Source organism: Entelurus aequoreus, linkage group LG11 (assembly GCF_033978785.1).
Source record: "Entelurus aequoreus isolate RoL-2023_Sb linkage group LG11, RoL_Eaeq_v1.1, whole genome shotgun sequence".
Lineage (NCBI taxonomy): Eukaryota > Metazoa > Chordata > Actinopteri > Syngnathiformes > Syngnathidae > Entelurus > Entelurus aequoreus.
This window is the reverse complement of record NC_084741.1, coordinates 75,745,518-75,768,017: the sequence shown is the minus strand read 5'-3', so window position 1 is coordinate 75,768,017 and position 22,500 is coordinate 75,745,518. Positions and strand designations below refer to the sequence as shown.

At 39.6% G+C, this 22,500-nt stretch overlaps 1 protein-coding gene and 1 pseudogene across 1 annotated transcript in view; both read right to left on the bottom strand.

The window, feature by feature from the left end:
* The window catches only part of LOC133660797 (beta-1,4-galactosyltransferase 3-like), a 34,972-nt pseudogene extending 14,834 nt beyond the window's left edge, over nt 1-20,138 (bottom strand).
* Nucleotides 20,139-21,689: 1,551 nt separating this feature from the next.
* The window catches only part of LOC133660481 (26S proteasome regulatory subunit 6B), a 20,001-nt gene continuing 19,190 nt past the window's right edge, over nt 21,690-22,500 (bottom strand). The window contains exons 10-11 of the mRNA XM_062064020.1: nt 22,147-22,202; nt 21,690-22,063 (exon numbers count right to left, since the gene is read on the bottom strand). Of these exons, the coding sequence (XP_061920004.1) occupies nt 21,950-22,063; nt 22,147-22,202 (170 nt within the window). The 3' untranslated portion in view covers nt 21,690-21,949. The remainder of the gene's footprint in view (nt 22,064-22,146; nt 22,203-22,500) is intronic.

The window sequence follows — 22,500 nt, the reverse complement described above, 5'->3', positions numbered from 1 at the left end:
TTGTTCTGCCAAGATAGTATAGTGTGTGTCTAATTATCATCATTATTTTTAAATAAAACTTGATTCAAGAATTCAGTGCACTTTTGCATGTCTCATGACCAGTGTTCGTAATAACAGCGTTATAAAATAACAGCGTTATATAATAACGGCGTTAGTAACACTGTTACTTTTACTAGTAACGAGTAATCTAATTACTTTTAGGACCGTTACGACGCCGTTAGCGACTTTATGTAAAGTGGCACGCTACTTTTGCTGTGGTTTAATGTCGACAACAAGTCAGCGTCATAAGTGTGCAAGTTCAATGCAGGAAATATCTTTTTACCCGTAAAAGCAACAAGCAGCACCGCACTAACATGAACTTGATATCAAACAGGAAGAGGCACCATCACACTTTGACACAGCAGAAAATACCATACGCACAACAAACAATGATTAAAGTGACAAACATGCCATCCAAACAATACCCCGTTTGTTGAAAATAAGATATGACAGCCACCGAAGCACATTCAATCTCTTTATTAAGCAGAGGCAACACAATCCGGTGAAAAGATTCAAAAGAGCTGGTGTCAAATCCGACAAAGTGCGCTGCTAACAAACACAGCTCCGTTGAAGCCCTCAGGGACGTCAAACCTCACACCAGGCCCCGCCTTTTAAAAGCACAGTCTCCGCACACTGTGCCCTTATATTACACACCTCTGAAATGCATATGTTAGATATTTATAGTTTGGGTTTTTTAAGTAACGTATAAATTACTTTCCTCTAGTAATTAATTACATTTATTAAAAAGTAATTCAGTTAGTAATTCAATTACTTTTTTGGTGAAGTCAACGAGCAACTTTAACTAATTACTTTTTAAAAAGTAATTTTCAGAACACAGCTCATGACACATTATCTGTATGTAAAATTGGCTGCATTTTGTGTGTCATGTTGTTCCAGACCACAGCAAACGTTACCATGTTGCTCCAGACTACAGCAAACGTTACCCAGCTTGCAAAGATTGTAATAAATCTATCAGAAGAATATAGCTTTGCCATTTCCTTTAAGTTGGACACACGAATGTAGCTGAGATAGGCTCCAGCACCCACCGCGACCCCGAACATGGGACAAGCGGTAGAAAATGGATGGATGGACACACATCTTTACCTTTGGCCACTCTAAGCCAGTAATTTCCAGAAGCCTCAGTTTCACTAATGTTTTCAAACGTTGTAAAAATGTGTCGAATAAATATTACACTTCAACATTTCTGTCAACGAAGATTTGCGACACAGTCATTTTGATAGTAGGCTATTATAGCTAATATAGACACATCATATGTTGCCTTACTTATAACACTTATATAAGGCTTTTCCTTTTTGCGGCTCAAGGCAGATTTGTTTTTGTATTTTTGGTCCAATATGGCTCTTTCAACATTTTGAGTTGCTGACCCCTGAGTTAGGAGCTCGTTAGTAACTGGTTAGATGAGCCAGCCCGGGACATGAAAGAACACAAGAATTCCTGTGGCACCAAGAAGGAGGTCTTCTCGCATGGCTCACCTGTGAGAGGGGAGGTCTTGGGGCAGTAGTAAACCACCTCTCCATTGTTCTGACCTCTGGACAGTAGGGAGAGGTTCGCGTACACGTCACTTCCAGGCACATTGGCTGCGGTCTGGTTTCGGGCGGACGTCGCCGCGCCGTCCGACTTGCGGAAGATGCGTATGAAGTAGGTGACCCTCTTCTGGTAGCCCTCCCGGGACAGCAGCGCCATGACTACCAGCTGGACGCCCAGGAACATGAACAGGTAGCGCCATTTGGACTGCAACTTAACCATGGCGACGGGCGGGAAGAGGCTACGCTGACAGTCTGAGGCCTATCTGGCGTGGACAGGAGTTTGCTTGGCAGCCCTTACAAAACTACAGTGAAGATTATCAGCTATTTGTTCACTTGTGGCATGTGACGTCACATAATTACGTGACAGTATAAAGTAGGAGTACAAAAGTAAAGGCACTTTTGGTGGCGTTCGTCTTTTGTGACCACCAGTAGCAAAGATATTAGGATAACAATCAGGATAGAAGTCAAAAAGTACTTTCCTCCATGTTCACTGCATTCCTTTGCCGGAGGTTAGGTATGTTCCGAATATTTCCAAAGTGGACTTTTGGTCCAATCTTTGACTGGCAGGAGGCGGCGAAGCCGGTGCCACATCATGTGCTTTCAATTCCCCATGAACGCGCATTCAAAGCGCAGCCTCCAGAAGTCCGATGATAAGTGTCCCTTCTCCCTTCACACCGCCTCCTGTGCTTCCTCCCGTCGCCTCCGGAGAGGGGCTCCGGCAGCCACAATAACAGTCGCCATCACAAAAAGAGAGCGTAGGCGGGCCGTGCTTCAAGATTACACAGCCTCCGTCCGCCGCTCGCTGCCTGACTGGCGGTGGTGGAGGGAGTGCACCGTGACCGGCGTGGGAGGAGGACTGTCTGTGTGGGCGGGTGACAGTGTTTGTTAGGGGGATAGCATCTGTGGAGAGCGGGGGAGGGGATGGAGGAAGAGGATGCCCTCTGCTATTGTCCCATAGAGGCTGCGCACAGCGTTGGTCGCACTTCCCGGCAGCTAAGTGGATAGGAGCAACTGGCCCAACTGGATGAACAGGAACTAGGGTGGTGACTCCCGGACAACTGTGGAAGATAAAATACAGAAGTTGGGAAGGATTAGTCATCCTCTGCCACATCACATCTCAAATTTTGCAGCTTCACTCTCTAGCAGATTTTTCTAAAGCATATTTTATATATGTTTGACCCAGATTAAGCATAAAAATTCAAAAATGACCAAAAAATATCAATACTACAGTAGCACTGGTCACTAGATGACACCATGGCTCCTGAAGTCAGTACAGTCTAGTCTCTTTTTCTGTTGTTCAGAATCAGCTTTATTGGCCAGGTTAAGGGCAACTGCACTTTTTTGGAATATTACCTATTGTTCGCAATTATAAAGAGAGACAAAAACACACATCTTTTTTTATGACAAAACTCCCAAAAAAATTGCAGTTCCCCTTTGACACACAAGAAGTTTGACTTGGTAGACTGTGCTCCCTTAGTCCAATGTAAGAAATACAGAAAAACAACTACGAGAGAGCGCAGTACCGGCGGCCGTTCGCAGGCGCCATCTTGGTATGAGAAACAAAAGGGAAGCATTAAAGAACACAAAAGGCCATACGACACATTAAAAAAGAGCAAAGAGCTGATGCAACTAGATGCTACTTCAACAGTGCCATTTCTACAAACAGCTACAAAATAAACCAAAGAATTAGTAATAAATAATACATATTGTGCACATGCGTAGACAAACAACTAAAACAGAAAAAACATTTCAACAGCCACATACACCGCGGTGGCTTCTGCAGTGTTGGCCAGAGACAGGAACAGACCCAATAAAGCAACCAAGAGAGCCCACTCGATCCCAGGCCGCCCACAAAACCCGGCTAATGTCCGGTCCGCGCGGATGAGCGAGAATCTGTCCATGGAGACCGAAGTGTCCGACACATACCCATCCAACCAGGGCTGCGTGAAGCTCGTCCATCCTGTGTTTTTCAACGCTAGCTGATTTTTTTCAGCCCACTGTTTACACTGCAACTAAAAAGTGATCTTATTCAGACTCCTTTGTAAATGCGCACAGGCCCCAACGTGACCCCAAAGTGGCTTTGACGTCACTTGCATACGCACTTTGATAGTGAAAACATAGGAAGTTTCTGTAAATGAACAAGGAAGTAGCTACTACTACAAAATAAAATAAAAGTGGTCGCCACACCTTAAAATATATTTTTTTTACGTGAAAATAAAGTAAAGTAATATAATGTATGAATGGATGTATATCGTGTTATATGTTGTAATAAAATCTAAAATCATGGCATGATAACCTAAAAATAAAGACAACTTCAAAATGGTTGTAAACATAGTATAATTTTTTTTTTTAAACGAAAGATGTGATGCCAAAAAATATAGACTGAATCGTAGTAGTATCGACTAGATACGTGCCTGTGCTTGATATCATTACAGTGGATGTTAGGTGTAGATCCACCAATGGTGTTTGTTTACATTGTGACGCCGGTGAGCTACTGTGTGTATTGAAGCATGTTTAGCTATTCCTCGTCCTGCAGGGATGATACTTGTAAGAAACGTACTATATTTGTCGCCATGGAGACCAGGATTAGTGATTTAGAAGTAGCTAAAACACTGCAGACGGCGGATGGACGTTAGCCGCTAGCTAGCTAGTCATGTCTTAAAGCATCTTTTCCTGAGGGCGTTTCAGTGTTATAACTTCCCCTTTATCTTTAGTTTTTAAGCCAAAATGCATCCGTTCTCCCTTTTCTGTCTACACGCTGTGTCTGTTTGTAAGTACTCTGTGATTGTGTGCCGCCGAACATGCTCGTCTGCTTGTAAACCAGCAATGACACGACGTGACTTCGACACGGGCGCGGCAGGGTGCGGGACCGGTACGTTTCAGAGACGGTATGTACCGAAAATGATTCATTAGTATCGCGGTACTATACTGATACCGGTATACCGTACAACCCTACCTCAGACAAAACTTTGTTTCTTTGGTTGTATTTTTGGCCTTGATAGCGGTAATTGCATGTAAGCGTTCTTTTTCTTCTTTCAGTTATCTGCCAGCACGCAGGCGTTTGCAATGACGGTCTTAACGAATTGGGAAATGGGGAGTGACGTTTGCCATAAAGCAGGTCAGCACATTTGTATTTTTTTTTGTGTGGGGGGGTTCTTGCCACCCTCTTCAATGTCGCAAAGTGCCAGTAAAAGCGATACAGACCCCCTCATACCAACCAGTTGTAATTCCATGTATCATCTCAAAAGTTGTGAAAATATTTGATGAAGGTTGAAAATTACTTAGTTACATTTAAAGACAACATTGTATTACCAAAAAATTAACATGTATTAAGACAAAAGTACAGAAAATTGGTACAGATTCGGTACCGCATTAGTTCAAATGTGAACGGTACCCATCCCTACAGACAATACAGTCCAGAGCGAAAGTCTAAATTCAAACAAAATTTTGATCCTTGAGTGAGTTTATTTGTCTATGTTACACAAACACGGAAGGGTACATTAATGAGGCTCTGACAAAAAGCAGTGCCAACATTGCCAGCAACTGAAGGAAGCAGTAAACAAGTCAAGACACTTAGAAAAATAAATAAATAAGAAGCATGTACTGTATGAAACATGCAGCTGTCAAAATTCTAGTAATTTGGCTTAACTGTTGATGTCAGCAATTTTGGGGGATTTACAGCAGAATATTTCCCTCCCGTGGACGATGCAAACAATGCGCATGAGCCAACAAATGGATTGCGTTTGTTTACACGGGGGCTGCACAACACAGTTGGACAGGCCCGACTAATTGGACCAAGCGCAGTTCCTTCCATGGACCGCTCGGATGATGGGATAAAAACACTGACTCGCAAGTTGGTCAAGTCCTCGTCTAACCTCCTTCGACCTGGTGTCCAGCAGCCTTGGCTAATGCGCTGCTGGTTACACGTCAATTAGTACTCGTTAAAAGGAGGCAGCTTTCCGTCAATGATCCTAATCCCAGGAATTGTCTTGAGTTTGGCAAACAGCCGACAGACATTGCTATAAGACGGCAAACAGGCCTGCGAGTTTGGATTAAAAAAAATAACATTTGTGCAGTTGCTTTCAAAAATTGTGACCAAAAATGTAATCAATCACTGATCTTTACATTTTTAAGTACTGCCCCTGTATCAAATCCATACTCAAATTTGTAGTATCACCCAAAACTAGTGTAAAAGTATCGGAACCACAGAAGAATAAGCAAGCCTGTGCTGATAACACATTTTCCTGGACGATATTTTGTCCCACAAATCATTGCCGATTAACGATGTTATTAGAGCTGAAACGATTCCTCGAGTAATTCGATTACAAAATACATTCGAGGAATTTTTGCTGCCTCGAGGCGTCTTTTTTTGTTGTTTTTTTACAGCATTTTGCCTCGTTTAGTAGTGAAAGCTCACGTTTTGCACGGACTGTTTAGGTATTGCACAGCGTGTTTGCGCCAGATCATGCGCCCCCTGCACTGCACAACACCGCTCCTTTAAATACGCTTGAGTTTAGTCAACTTTTTTGCCGACATAACTCGCAATGGCAGACGCCGCAGATAGCAGTGGACAAGAGCCATAGCAAAACGAGGGGAATTAAGAAGCAACAAAAGTTGTCTAAGGTGTGGGAACACCTAAAATGGAAGGAAAACGCAGTAGCATGCAAACATTGCAAAGTGGAGCTCGCATACCACAATAGCACAAGTTCGATGCTGCAGCACCTGTCGAGAAAGCATCCGATTAAAGGACGGCCAGAGGCGAGGTAAGTCATCTATTATCAAATGTAAACGCAAAAGTTGTGTTAGTAAAGTAAATGTTATTCATTATGATAACCAGGATGTGTTCTCTCACTCCCGCGCAGTCATCAAATGCCGCCAAAAGGCGTTGAAAACTAACAAAGCTACCCGAGCTGTCGTGTGCATTTAGCCTTTCATTAGTAACCACGCGAAAGTAGTCGTGCAAAGTTATTCCGGTTATTCAAGTCATGCAACCACATGCTACTTGGATAACTTGCACTTGCACCCACTATTGTCCCTATAGCATATGCGGCGATCTACATTTCTGCCAGTGGGTGCTCGGACGGGCGGTAAATCTGACGCTACTTTTCTGAGCATGCGCGGTTTTTGCTTGGTGGTGACTCACCACTGGTTGCACATTTCAAATGCAGTATTAAAAGGCACAACCTAATCCACTTTTTAGGTTTGATATAATGAAAACTGTTCTTATTGTTTTATTTTTGATACTAAGAATATAGTTTTATTTTAACTTTCTCAGGGAATATTAATTTTAAACTAATTGTATAGCATATGCGCCGTTTACATTTCTGCCAGTGGGTGCTCGGACTTTTTATGTTTGATATAATGAAAACTGTTATCGTTTTATTTTTTAATATAGCTTTATTTTAACTTTCTCAGGGAATATTAATTTTGAACAAATGTTGTATATACAGTATGTATTTTCATCTCAAACATGTTATGATGGCAAAATTAACATTGATTACTATTTTGCATGCAAAGAATGCAATGAACTGTATTGCATTCTTAAAATTTAAAACAGTTGTCGTCATTATTAAGTGGTTTGTCTTTTTATATTGTTTATGTATTGTTGGCAGGTTGAAAACGACTCAGCGGATTTGCGTGGAGAAACCACCATTTAAACGGCACCGTATAATAATCATAAAAAACGCACGAGAGACAAGAAGAGTGAGTGCACCTGTTTTTATTAGCACACACAAATTGGCACAATCAACCACAGACGCATTTCAGCTGTGCGAGTCAGCCTTCAATAATGAAAACAGGCGTTTAGGAAATAAGACAATTAGGCCAAACCCAATAATTGAGGCCACATCTTAACATGTATAGTTAAACTTTATCCATCCATCCATTTTCTACCGCTTATTCCCTTCGGGGTCGCTGGAGCCTATTAATTAAACTTTAATTAAGCAAAAATATTTCTCCGGCCCGGCTGCCCCAAATAATATAAATCCATTTAATAAAGTCAAAATACAAAAAAGGCAACAAGAGAAGTATCCCACACTTCCATTTATTAGAAGTAATAAGAAAACGTAAATGCCTGACTTACCTATCAAGGAGGAAATTAGCAAGTTTGGCGTCAGATGAAAAAATATTCTCCGCCTTCAATTGTCTCCATCTTTCATAGGCATCCCCGATACAAATCCTCGTTTTGTTACTGACTTTGTCATGAATAAGTTGAGGATCGTAACGACGCCTTTTAGGTTTACTAAGGTCTGACATGTTTAGCAACTTTACCAGTGGCAGTAGCCAGATGAAGGGGGCAGTGCATAACTGGCAACCTGGATGTGACACACTCACAGACTTTCTAATTGGTCAAACGGTGGAGGGTGGGGCATCGAAATGAAAATAATAAGATTTCGGGGCTGTAAATCTAATTTTGAAATGAGCATATCCCAGCTGAACTACTGCTATCAGTTATAAAGGTATTCGAAAATAACATGATTTATTAATGCCTTTTGACATATCAGGGCCATTTAATGACTTGACATGAAATTATTACATATGGAACCTTTAAGCACTTCCTGTTTAGCATTCTCATGTTGGCAGTTGGAAGACGTGTTTGGAAAATCAACAGAGTGTTTCCTCAAACCACCGCATTGGTGACATCCGCAACTACAACAACACATTTTATATCATCATTCAAATATTACAATAATAAACAAAACAATTATCAAAATGACGCCATAACCGAAATCAAGGTAACATAACTACAAACTTAACCAATGTGAACATGTACATTGAAGCATAAAATAAAATAGAACAAATGTAGAAACACATTTTTACAATGGAGTTCAGGGTGCGCATCGCCCATTCAAGCAATGAGGTAATGTCATAAGTCTTTACATCTTACCATTTTGTTACTTTATCCGTTGAGTTGATAATTTACAATGAAAGAAGGTATTGTGCGTCGCTACTGCATCAGTCTGTCGCCATCTGCTGCCAGCCACAACAGGAGCAGCTGATTGCTTGCACCTGCGCTAATTGGAGTAGCGGCAGCCAATCCAGACGGCGCTTAAAATCAGCTAAGACGTCATCTTTAAACAGTGTCATGTGTTATGTGGGTTACACTTGAATTGCTATATCGACATCCAGTGGACACATTTAGAACAGCAGCCTCTTTCTTTAAAAAGATTGCAGCTCATTTTTATACTGCCCATCTTGTGGGCCACGGGCCGTACGTTTGACACCCCTGAGCTACACCATGTTTAAATACCAGTTTCACAAATTAATAACACAAAATGTGGATTGTTACGATCCTGCTTTTATTGTCAAAGATGTTTGGTAATGTAAAATGTGATATTTCTACATTACAGTCAATGGTATTCATAACTCTACATGGCAATGTTTTAACCTCTATTAATTAATAAAATGTAATATTCAGCCTGCTAGTCATTCTGTAAATGAGGACTAGACCAGAAGAAGTCATTAAAAAAATTAACACAATAATTCAGTCAGCCAGCCACTATGGCACGGCCCGCGGGTCAAAAGGGACATGTGTGCGTTAATTGCCCGTTAAAGAATAATGTGTGGTGTTGTTGAAATGTATAGGTAAGGCGTTCACTTGGACAGCCCTAATAAAAACAAATCATTAAAAAAAAACACTTTTAGATGTCAGTTTAAAAAACACAGCATTTTGTCCAACAATGAACTAGCTTTGTTCTCCGACAACACCATGTGGGGTTGAGAGCAACAAAAACAAATACAAGTGTTGGCTCACACATCCGATGTCGTTGAAGCTCGAGTTCATAAGACGTATCACATAATTTCCATCCAGCGGTGGAACTGCTCTAAAAACGGCTAAAGCTTTCCAAAAAAAATACTTGCATTCGAATTAATTCTGCAACATTAATTTGATATAATCCAAAAGTTGTGCATGTAAAACAACGTTGCACAATGTACATCTGACTTTCTTGTACATCCTATTCACATTTGTCAAACTTCTGCCTCGCTAAAGAGACCCAACACAACTAGGGATGTAACGGTTATGATAAAGGGTTTTAAAGACAAAATGTGATTGTAATGTTTAAATGATGATGTTTTAAAGGTTTTAATGATAAAACGCAAAAAAACCTATGTGGTTAGTATTACTGTTTTAAATTGAATTCTCACTGTGTGTAGATAAACTTACTGTGATACTGGGGTAATCCTGCTCATTTACTTGAGAAGGAATCTAGCACGCTCATTACTGGGTAGCTAGCTTAAATGCTAACATGAATTCAAGAGACATTAATATTAGGGGTGCACAAAAAAAATTGATTCACATTCGAACCGCGATTCCTATTCATCCTGATTCTAAAATAGAGTCATAATTTTCAAAGATCAATAAACTTTTTTTCTTAAAAATAATTTTTTAAAGAGATGTTTTCAGACCATTCTCCCATGCAACCATAAGGAGCTTTACCCACCTGTAGTATGTTTTGAAAAAGTTTCACTATAGTCATTATACCAAATAATACATTGTATGAATCGTGTTGAATCCAGAATCTGTTCTGAATCGAATCCTCGCCCGAGGAATCAGTGCCCAGAGATTCACACCCCTAATTACCATCTTTCTCCATACAAATTAAAACATACACCAATCTAAACTAGTGGAAACACATTGCTGTCTGAGCAACCAAAGTAATCCAGGTTTTTTTTACCCCGTTTGTTGATATACTTGTGGCATTGGGGGCGTGGCCAATGTGGCGTCATCATATAATTTGCATAATCAGTGATGATGCATAATTTTCTTTAAAAAGATGTTATGCATATACTAAAAACAAATCTGTGTTAGTAGGGTTGTTCACCATCCCTTGGGAGGAGGGAATCCAGGCAGCCTACGAGCGCAAAGCAGCCAAGTATGCAGATCTGGCTGCTGAGTGCAGAGAGGCAGGTTGGTCCACTACCATCTACCCTGTGGAAATAGGCTGTCGGGGCTTCGTCGGTACATCAACTATAAGGCTGCTCCGAGATGTGGGAACGACTGGGGCAAAGCTCCAAAGGGAAACTAAGGCCCTTGCTGAGGAAGCAGAAAAGGGAAGCTTCTGGTTGTGGCTGAGGAGGAGGGATAAGTACTGGGGGTCAAGGCAATAAGATGGGTCAGCTGCAGGGGGTGGCAGGGAGACGTCCCTGCCACCGCTCCGCCACCAGGAGGCGTTCCGGGGTTAAAGAGAGCGAAACTCCAATGAGCGGTGGTCCCCGGCTGATGACCCTGCAGCTGACCCAATGCGCTGTAGGAGGCGCGTCAGGCATACTTGCTCAGCAGAAACAACACCATATCTGTACAATCAATCTGTCCAAAATTTTTTTTTTTCGAATGAATCTCAATTCTTGTAACGATTCTTAATTGATTAAGAAAATCAATTAAATAAACTTTTTTTTTTTTTTATCTGTCCTCTCCAGACAAATCATATTGTCTATGTAGATTAGGGGTGTCAAACATACGGCCCAAGTGCCGGATCAGGCCCGCGAACAGGTTTTATCCGGCCCGCGGGATGAGTTTACCAAGTATAAAAATGAACCTGAAATTTTTGAATGAAACAGCTGTTCTAAATGTGTCCACTAGATGTCGCAATAGCAATTCTTTGTAGTTGACGCTACGAATGTACAAAATAAACCACATGATGTTAGCACATCAGTCAATGAAAATGATCAAACTACATGAATAATATACTGTAATTTGATTTTGGTTGCTTTGTTGGGTCTACTCCTGTCTCTGACCATGCTCTCCCCACCCCAGCAGACGATGGCGTGGAACGCAGAGGCCACCACAGTGTATATGTTTTTTGTTTTACTTTTGTAGCTGTATGTAGAAATGGCTGGTTGCATCAGCGCTTCTCTTTTAATGTCTTTAATGTCCTTTGTGTTCCTTGATGTTTCCCTCTTACACACATGCTTATGTGTGCTATGGCTATGAGTTTTTTTCCCCTTGGCCTCAGTCTGGACCCCTTCTCCAGGGGCCCAGGCTTAGACTGAATACATTTTACCTGTTTCTCACCCTTTTTGTAAGGGGCGTTGGAAGTTGGCAGCGATCCTGTTCTGTCTCCCTGTAATGTTTGTCTGATTTTGAATGGGATTGTGCTGAAAATCTTAATTTCCCCTCTGGGATTAATAAAGTATTTCTGATTCTGAGTTGTTTTCAAAACGCTTACAAAAAAGTGGCACCCCAAACATTTACCGTCGGACCCCATTTTTATGACTTGATGGGATCCCTGGGACCCCATTTTGAAAATTCCTAGCGCCAACACTGGGCTGCACTATATTCTGCTGTCTCTCAATGTTGGAATTGAGTTTGCCAAAAAAAAGTAATTTAAATTAGAGATGGAAAAAAATAACTTAAGTGGGTTTATTGATATTTTCCACCATGAAGTCACTGTGAAACTAAGCACATAAAGTAAAGTACATTGATATGCACATATGTATAGGAAACATGTTAATAATACAGTTTGGTATAAAGTGAAAATAGATATACAGTATGTCTGCATGCATGTTTGCTTACACCACACAAATGAATGGATGCAAGATAATGGAGTTAAATATAGATCATCGTCTAGGGACAAGAGCTCAGGGTCAGCTGCATCACTATCCACATCTCAAAAGGAATGACATAACACGCATGCTCTGGATGCACCCCCACCCTCGGGGGAGATCAGACAAATAGACCTTTAAAAGGGGAAGTGGATGGGGTCTCTCGAGGGACAGTTTGGGTAACATTGACCCAAAAATCCAGACCGAAAGCCTTCGCTTTGCTAGCGGGATAAAAAGGTGTAAATCATTTATGGGCGCAGAGGATTGTTATTGTTAGGAAGCGATGACATCGCTTGGCATGGTGTAACATCAACAACAATTAGTCAAGCATGTCAGCAACATCCGCATCATGGAGGACGAGGCGAGACGCTCCAAATGGATGACATTTCAGGGAGAACTGTTCCAACACAATTACTCTCAAATGGACGCTTGTATGATAATGGACTGTTTGCAACTTGCTCAAAGTTACATTTATTTATAACAAGGACAACACCAGCGAAATTATGTCAACATTACATCTCAAAAGTATTAGCGATATTGTTATTATAAGCGCTAACGCAAACACACTATTTTTAGAGGAGCTAACTAGCTTATGCTGCTATGTTGACATATTGAGCTGCTGCATGGCCTCTGAGTTGGTGAAAGTCAATTCTAGATTATAAAGCAATCCGCTCACCTGGATATTAGAAGGTTGTGGACATAAACCCACAAGTTGGTGAACTTTGACATCCAGTTTATACCCAGAGATGGCAAAAAAGACAAAAAAAACACTTTTTTTTTTACCCTTTGTGAGGATTATGATGAATTCTTTATCCAAACGGAAATATATAAATTAGCATTTATGCTCATTTTATTCGTATAAACCTAAAAATCATGACTTCCGATACTCTCCTTAGTCTCAAAAGTATGCTAACTGTTCTGTGCTAACATTAGCACGCTAACATTTTATACCAGATTTTTATCAAATTGTATTTGTTTAAACCTAAAAATAATGGCTCTCACCTAGATAAGAGAAGGTTGTGGAAATAAACCGAGAAGTTGGTCAACGTTGACATCCAACTTAAGACCCGGCCGGAGATGGTGACAAAGACACAAAACACACTTTTTTTTAACCCTTCATCTAAAAACGGGAAGATATAAACATTGAGAGCAGACATTGTACAGTAAGTGATTGTTTTATTATGTTGATAGTTTGTATATTATAATATTTAAAACTTTTACCTATTTGTTAAAAGATAAAGTAATTATAATTTGAAAATAACAGATCTTTACTAAATAAAGATAAAGAACAGGGTAAAAATAAAATAAAACAAACATCTTGTTTAGCACTTAGCAATACTGCTACATGATGCTTAGTGTTTCACTAAAGCTGCATCTGTTTAGAACACAGCTTCTAAAACTTGTAGCTCATCCTCCTTATATTCAGACTCAAAAATAGAAGTTTCTGGCGGAAGAGAGCAACTCCTATTGATTCCATTGTGATCTAAATCGGCTAGCGTTCATTTAAGTGAGTTACATGAGGGTTGTGAATGATATGCAAAATGGCAAAAAAGGGCAGTTCCCCTTTAACAGATAGGACCATGTCCTACTGATACTTTAAAAACTCATACTTTCTATGCCGGTTGGCTGTTTGTCAACACACAAACATTTGAAAACGCTGGCCAAGGTAACACTTTTTAAAAGGATTCGTCTTCAAGTGTGCGTGGACGTGTTGAGCGTAGAGTTACGGCTTGTCCTCGTCTGATGACGTCGCCATACATCAGTGCTATTCAACTGGCGGCACAGGGCCCAAATCCGTCCCGGGAATGACACCATAGCGCCCTACCGAGTTCAGTTTAAAACTTGGGAGATAAGCATTTTTCCAGAAAATTCCTTAAAAGCTCCTGTTGTAGAGAGGAACTTGGGCCATTGTGGATACATTGGCAGATCCTTGCGTTGACATTTTAACCTTGCCGACCTTGTTCCCTAACTTTTGATTAAGGATTATAACGATAACCACGTTTGGTAATACCTTTTTAAAAAAAAGTTATTGAAAAACCAAGATGTTTGATGAACCAAAAGACTTGACTGGCACCAGCTGGCTATCTTATATGCTAATATGAAAACAGACATTAAAATCCAGGGTAGTATACTACTGGCGGCCAGGGTGTGGCTAGGGCGCGGCCTATATGACGTTGTCATTGAATAAATTGCATGATTGACGATGATGCACACATGTTCATTAAAATGGCAAAAAATGCATACATTTATTAAACAACAAATCTGTTGCTAGTCGTGTGAATTATGTAGTAAACAGTTGCCTGGTCCTCCACAGAGAAAATTGGTTGGCAACTGCATAGTCTAGTTGTGTTAATCCAATTTTTAAAAAGCCAAACACGATCAAATTAAGTTATGTCCATGTGTTGTAGAAAGCTTATTCCGAGACAATTTTTTTGGAGAAATCAGACTAATTTAGTGCAGGGAAACATACTGACTGTAGACAAAGAAGAAAGAAGCAGTAATGGAAAAATACAACAGTAAACTAGGTTTCCAGTCTGTGCGAAACACTAAAGGGTAAGTCTATACTACATTTATAGCAGTAACAATAAACAGTGTTTCCCACACATTCATTTATTTGTGGCGGCCCGCCACGAAAGAATTACGTCCGCCACAAATTAAAAAAAATAAAAAACTAAATAATCTTTTTTTTTTGTCCTCTCCAGCTTCTCAGGCAAATCATATAGTTGATGTAGATGCCCATATCGGCTGTTCAGATTTACTTTACAAAAGAGAAGTGTAGGATACTTCTCTTGTTGCCTTATTTGTATTTGACTTTATTAAATGTATTTATATTAGAAACACAAAATGTGTATAAAACAAAGGGTGCAAAGTCTGCAGGCAGTAGGAAACACTGTGTAGGGAGTAAAACTGATGGCAGTCTAAAGTTCAAGATTTTTGGAGCTCTTTGTTCAGTGGATCAGATGTTTGATGAAGCTCTGTGTCTATCTACCACCACTACTGTTTTCTGTTTATTTGTTACTGACTGTGGCAGGACATCTCTGCCTCTGTTTCACTTTATGTTGCTGGTAAATAATATGGTTGTAGTAGTAGGCTAAAGTTAAATTATTTAGCATGCACTAATTAAAGGGGCAGAGCTTTATGAGACATTTTAGCTTTTGTATTTTATAAGATACATTTTTTGTAAGGACCACAATTAAAAAATATATTTCAGTGAATAACTTATTGTTCAAATCTGTATATAAATATGTACATAAAGTGTTGTAATTATATTGTAAAACGGATGGATGGATGGATGGATGGATGGACGTTTAAAACAAAACTGTTATTAATTAGTAAGTATACATTTTTTGAGCCTTTTTAGAGAAAATCATATAATTGTAGTACATTATGCAAATTACTTGATGATGTCATGGTGACCACGCCCATAGCCACAGGTATCTTGGCAGTTTATGGGAAACACTGATAAAGGTGTTCCAATCAACTCTGCTAATAAAAGGTGCGGCTTGGTCACGGACTACGAAAGAAGGATATTGAAAAAATATACTTGGACAAAGCAACACCTGCCCTATAGACACAACAAAGTTAGAGTCAAATTAACATTCAGCGTGTGTGTGCGAGCAGGCCAGTGGAATAACGTGCAAACATGGCCAAGGGGTGAAGTGGCAACCGAGCAAAACAACGGGTGCCAGCGTTCCTGCCATGGCAACCCATCCTGAGCTAAGCCCATTCATTATGGCTGTAGCTGGTACATGTCTCCCAGGCGCTCCTCCCACCCCCCATCCCAAGGGTCCAATCCGCCGGGACGGACTGCACACCCTTCTTTTTTTACACCTTCTCTGCCCGGCCGGTTTGACAGCAAAGTGTGCCATGGGGGAAAAGAGACACGTATCCTCTTGCACAAGAAGTGCAGCGGCTTGCAGAGCTAACGACCATAACCATGGAGATGAAGAATGACTCAGGGAGGCCGCAGGGACGACAGCAAAAACACACAGCAGAACAAACACAAAGACCTCCACCGAGGTCTTTGGGATCTGAATCGCTAAAAGACATCCTTCAAATGCTGAATTGATCAAAGTCCAGACTAAGGCTATGTCTACACTAAGCTGGATAACCCCTTGAACGCATAATGATTTAGCCTAAGCCCCGTTTCAGCCACACTAAACTATCGTTTAAGGTCCCCCTCCTCAGACAATTTTTTACACGGATAAATGCGCCGTGTATTTCTTGAACCTCTGGCTTTTAGCTTTGTATGGACTCATTGATCGTTTACAAACTGAGTTCGGAGAGAAAGTGACGTCAGAAAGAACGCGCCACAGCCAGCTTCATAATAAAGCGGTTTCGTAACTCGGAGCTAACCATTGGAAATATGGAGGCGAGTCATCCAGACATGCCGTGTTTCTCCTTCCGTCTATACAGACACTTGTGGAAATCACACATGAATATATTGAGAAAGCGATTGCAGCTATTTCGGATACAACACATCACAGACGGCAAGAAAACTTTCGAATGTCCGGGTCAGCTGTGAATCTACTTTCCGCAAAACTTTGTCTATTTGTCGAAGGAGAGTCAACAAGAATGCGGGCTCCCGTGGATGTGATAAAAAAGGTAGCGAGTGCTTTGTATTACCTGGCCGTCAAGGGAAGACTACGGAAAACAGCGAATACTTTTGGACTGGCAAAGCAGACTGTATCAGTTATTGTCCGCCATGTATGTCGCGGACTCAACATTTAGGTCCAGAGTTTATAAAGTCACCAAAAACAAATGGCCAATGAAGGTGAAGGCAAAAGAGTGAGGTGTGTCCTGACTAGATATCTAGATCCCGAGATTGATTGTTGTAAAATGTTGTATGTCACCTTGTGTACTTTCACGTGTTTATTAAAGATTTTAATAATTTATGATGGCTCAGGTGTGATTCACTACAATAGCACACTGGATTCCAGTTAATTGAAATACCACAACACTGGAAATTGTTAAATTTAAGAACTTTCACACAAAGCAAGACGGGAGGTGACTATGACGTGCGCATTTTCCGCGCATGCGTACCAGGTCGCGTTGCACCGGCAGACGGAGAGAGGAGGGGGTCTTAAATGACCATTGTGTGTGTGTGGACAAGGATAAGGTTAGGTGGGATTTAGCCTGGATAACCTTAGTGTAGAAATGGCCTTAAACTACATTTTACGAAAAAAAAGGGACCTGCAGATGTGCGGCAAGGACACAAACAACTTCCCTGAACTAGTGCTGTGCGATATGGACAAAAATATACAACCCCTGGCAGACATTATCAGCAGTCGTGGAGGATGTCCATTCAGTTTAATTTTGTTAAAAATAACATAACTGACATAAAATCATTTCAAATGACAACTTTCTGGCTGGAATTGTGGTTCGTCAGCAACAGTTACATTAGCAGAATGAACAATGTATGGACTCACTCCATTCTGAGGAAGAAATCATGCAATCATGAAGAAACAAACGGAAACAACACTCCAACACATCAGTAGTGCTTAGTTGCACCACCCCTGGCTTTAACAACAACTTGCAGACTCTGAGGCATGACGAGTGAAACGGTAGTCTTCATCAATCTTGCTCCAACTTTCTCCAATTGCCGTTGTCAGACCAGGCCATGACATTGACTTCATGTATAAAGTAAAATGCATTATCATTTTGAAAAATTATTGTAAATAAATTGTATCAGACTTAGTTTGCCTTGATTCACCGCCTCTGAAATAACTTGTACTAAAAACTAAGGCTGCAGCTAACGATTATTTTTCTATCGATTAATCTATAGATTATTTTTTCGATTAATCTATAGATTATTTTTTCGATTCATCTATAGATTATTTTTCCTTTTACTGATTATTTTTTATTTTATTTTATTTAAAATGAAGATGAAAAAATAAAAGTAGGCCAGTTTTTTTCAAAAGGCATGGCTTTTATTTACAAAAAAAAAAGAAGTATGGCCACTCAGTCAACATTGACAACAACATGACAAAATATTCTGTAACAATGTAAACATTTAAAACTTTTAACATTTAACAAAATTAAAAGTAGCTTATTTGCTTTTTAATGTGCAAATATAAAAGTAAACATCCAGTGCAAATCTTAATATTCTGCAATAGTATAAGCATTTCAAAAGTAAAAGTATTGCTTATTTTGCTTTAAAATGTGCAAAAATAAAGATAAACATCCAATACAAAAAAGTGCAAAACGAAATATTCTGTAACAACAGTGTAAACATTTCAACAAAAGTGAAAGTATTGCTTATTTGCTAAAATGTGCAAAAATAAAGATAAACAGGCTAAAGTTAAATTATTTAGTATGCACTAATTAAAGGGGCAGAGCTTTATGAGACATTTTAGCTTTTATATTTTATAAGATATATTTTTTGTAAGAACCACAATTAATAAATATTTTTCAGTGAATAACTTATTGTTCAAATCTGTATATAAATATGTACATAAAGTGTTGTAATTATATTGTAAAATGGATGGATGGATGGATGGATGGACGTTTAAAACAAAACTGTTATTATTAATGAGTAAGTATACATTTTTTGAGCCTTTTTAGAGAAAATCATATCATTGTAGTAAATTATGCAAATTACTCGATGATGTCATGGTGACCACGCCCATAGCCACGCCCCCACCACCACAGGTATCATGGCAGTTTATGGGAAACACTGCACTATTATGTTAGATCCACTATGGACTGGACTTTGACAATATTATGCTAGACCCACTCGACGTCCATTGCATCCGGTCTCCCCTAGAGGGTGGGGGGTCACCCACATCTGCGGTCCTCTCCAAGGTTTCTCATAGTCATTCACATTGACATCCCACTGGGTTGTGAGCTTTTCCTTGCCCTTATGTGGGCTCTGTACCGAGGCTTGTGCAGCCCTTTGAGACACTTGTGATTTAGGGCTATATAAATAAACATTGATTGATTTATTGATCGGCAATAATGTGTAGGTCACAGCCAAGGATGGAGTATGGCTGCTTTGGTATTATCAGTTCCGGTCTCTGGCCTGCTAACCCTCACCCCAACAGATGGTGGTTTGGTATGTTGTTTGTCTTTAGGCATTGCAATCGCATGTGCGCAATATGTATTATTGCTTGTTCTTTGGGTTTTTCTTTGTAGCTGTATGTAGAAATGGCTCCACTGAAGTGTCAGCTGGCTGCACCAGGGTCTGTGCTCTTTTGAAGTCGATTATGTCATTTGGTGGGGTTTTTTTTATATCTGTTACACAGTTTCACGTAAACACCTTTTATCATTCCAACTCCAAAAGTTTTACAACACTTCCCTAAAAAAAAACAAAAAAAACACTTAACATACTTTTGACATCCATTAAGTCAAACAAGTAAAGCAGGAATTGGAAGAAGAAAGTTTGGCGAATATCTTTGTGATCTACGAATCACAAAGATTCGTAGATTCGAGTTTGGCGAAGATCTTTGTGATCTACGAAGATCACAAAAGTTATTTTACAAGAAGTTTAAAAAAAATGAAATAAATACCAAACTAACACTTTAACAACATTTAGATCGTTAATATTTTTAACATTAACTTGCGTGTTTGTTTTTTTATCAGTCACACAAAGGAGCATGAGACAGTGTTATAACTGGTTAATGTAGGAAAAGAGAAGGAGCACAATATTATCTAATATATTAACATAGAGGGTCAACATTAGTGGAAGCAGAAGCAGCGTAAAAAAAAGAGCAGAAGAAGCCCGTTTTAGTGTCCACCGACACAAGCGCTCTCGTCGGCCAAGCTGCTGCGAATCAACCCGCATTAGCATTAGCAGTAGCAGTAGCATTAGCCCGCTAAACTAACGCCTGTTTGGCGTTAATTCACTTTTCAGTGCTTACCTTCATATAGGTGGTTTAATCGTCAGGCAAGCCCATTTCGAGTCGCTGGTGAACATTTCCTAAAAGGACGAGCCTGCTGCGTACAAGAGAAATGTTTGGAAGTTGAACGCTGGGGTAAAAAAAGTGTAGAACTCCCTGGGACTCAACAAAGATGACGTCATCGTTTTTGCTGTCGCTTGCTTCTTCCCTTTTTATACTATTGAAAAAAAAACATAAAAGAGTGGGGGGGCGGGGGGGGGGGACGAAATGTAACGAAAAAAGTTGCAATGTTGACTTTAATAATGTTTTCTTTAAAACTGTCACTGCTCAAAAAATAATGACTCAAAATATTGTTAGGAATATTTATTGAAGGCTCCGATTATATCACATCAAATATTCCATTTTGAAATATTTTGAAGGGAAAATATTGCATATATTTTGTGTGTTTGTCATAAAAAATTAAATAAAAACTTCTATGACGAAAAGGGCTTTAAAAAAAACAAAAACATTTTAATAATAAAATAAAATAAAAATAATGGATGACTTATTTTTAACACTTATGAATGGGGCTCTTTTGAATACACAAGAATTAAAAAAAACAACTGTTGTTGCTCAAAACATAATAATGAATCAAAATCAGTGTTGTAATGAGTTTTTGACATATTTAAGGCTCCAATTATTTCACATTAAAAAGGCCACTTTGAAATATTTGGCAGGGGGTGGGATATTACATATTTTGTGTGTTTGCCATAATGAACAAAGTTTTAATGACAAAAAGGGCTGTCAAAGGGAAACTGCACATTTTTCGTTCACAGTCGTAAAAGACAAGAAGACAAAAGGGTTGGTTTTTTTCGCAATATAAAAAAAATTGGCTTGTTCTTGGAGGCTAGCAGTGCAGCTATTGATAGCAATCAGTTCTACCTCTAAATAAGTTTAAAAATACATTCAAAAACTGTCAACGATACTTGATTTAAGTTCCGTAACATGTATAATAACCAATCTGTAGTGACATTGTTATTGTAAGAGCGAACACTGAGGATTTCTTTTTTCCAGCGTACTAACACATCGGTGTGCTCCGGTATTAGCTAACTACAGAAAGAGATAAGCTAGCTTCTATGACAAAACAAAACACATTTGAGTGTGTAATACACAACACAATGCAATAGGACACCAATCTGTTCTGACTGAAAAACATGAACAATCATATTACAGTATCTGTAAAGTATTATTTCATGTTTTGTTTGTACACAGCAAGCCAGACAGCATATGTACTGTAGTTGCATGACGTGCTACGTGTAAAATGAACAATATTAAAGTGGACAGTTGCCTGTTAGGTCCAGCTGGCCGGGGACTTTTTTCCCCGGTTTATTTGGGTAAGCACTACATTTATGTCGAAATAGCTTGGCTCCAAGTTCCACATTTACGGTCAATTCATGCCGACCTCACTCTCTGGGCTTCCGTCTGCTTTGACATTTCACCCTCTCGTCGTGCTCGCTTCTTTCTATGAGCAGCAGTTCATCCTCCGTATATTCAGCTTCAAAAAGATAAGGTTGTGAATCCTCATTTGTCCAAAAATAGTCGTCTTCATTGTTTGTTATGGATTCTGCCACGATTAAAACACACACTCGCGTTTGGTTCCGGAAGTAGGAACACATAGTTGTTGCCGGAAGTCGGACGTGCGCTGCATTCATACTGTTCTAATGGATTTGAAAGAAATAGAAAATGAGACAAACAAGCTTTATTCAAACACTTTTAATGGATTTGTACTTCTAGATTCAACTGAGTTGTAGCTATAGCCTAATCTCCAGTGCCTTTTCAAAAGAAAAAAGACTCCACCATTAAGTAAAGGACTTTTTGAGGCGAGTTACATGTTTAGCTACACTTCAATGAGTCCCGGAGAAAGACAGCAAGTCAGAGCTTGCAGATGACACATCGTTGGTACAAACTTAATCTGATGAACTTGCATCGTCCCACACTTTCTTTCTACTTGTAGAACTCATGCTCCTGCTCGTCCTTTTTGATGACCGTCTTGTAGGCTTTTTCAAAATCTTTGGCCAGGACGATGTAGCGGTTCTCACGCACGGCCAACATGCCAGCCTGACAGGAAAACATTGGAAACAACGTTGATTAAATGGATATTGGAACAGGTCTTCAAGTGGAAAAAAACTGGTGCTGCACACCTCCTGGCAGATGGAGTTGATATCAGCGCCAGAGATCTTGTCTGGTCGAGCCACATCTGTGCACCGGTTAAGGCAATCAATTAATCTTACAACACTTCTTTTTTGTCACGCAAATCAAACATATAATTAAAAAAAAGTCAATATCAATATGAGTGTATATATATATATACACACAAACACATATATATATATATATACACAGGTGTATATATATATATATATATATATATACACAGGTGTATATATATATATATATATATATATATATATATATATATATACGGGGACGGCGTGGCGCAGTTGGGAGAGTGGCCGTGCCAGCAACCTGAGGGTTCCTGGTTCGATCCCCACCTT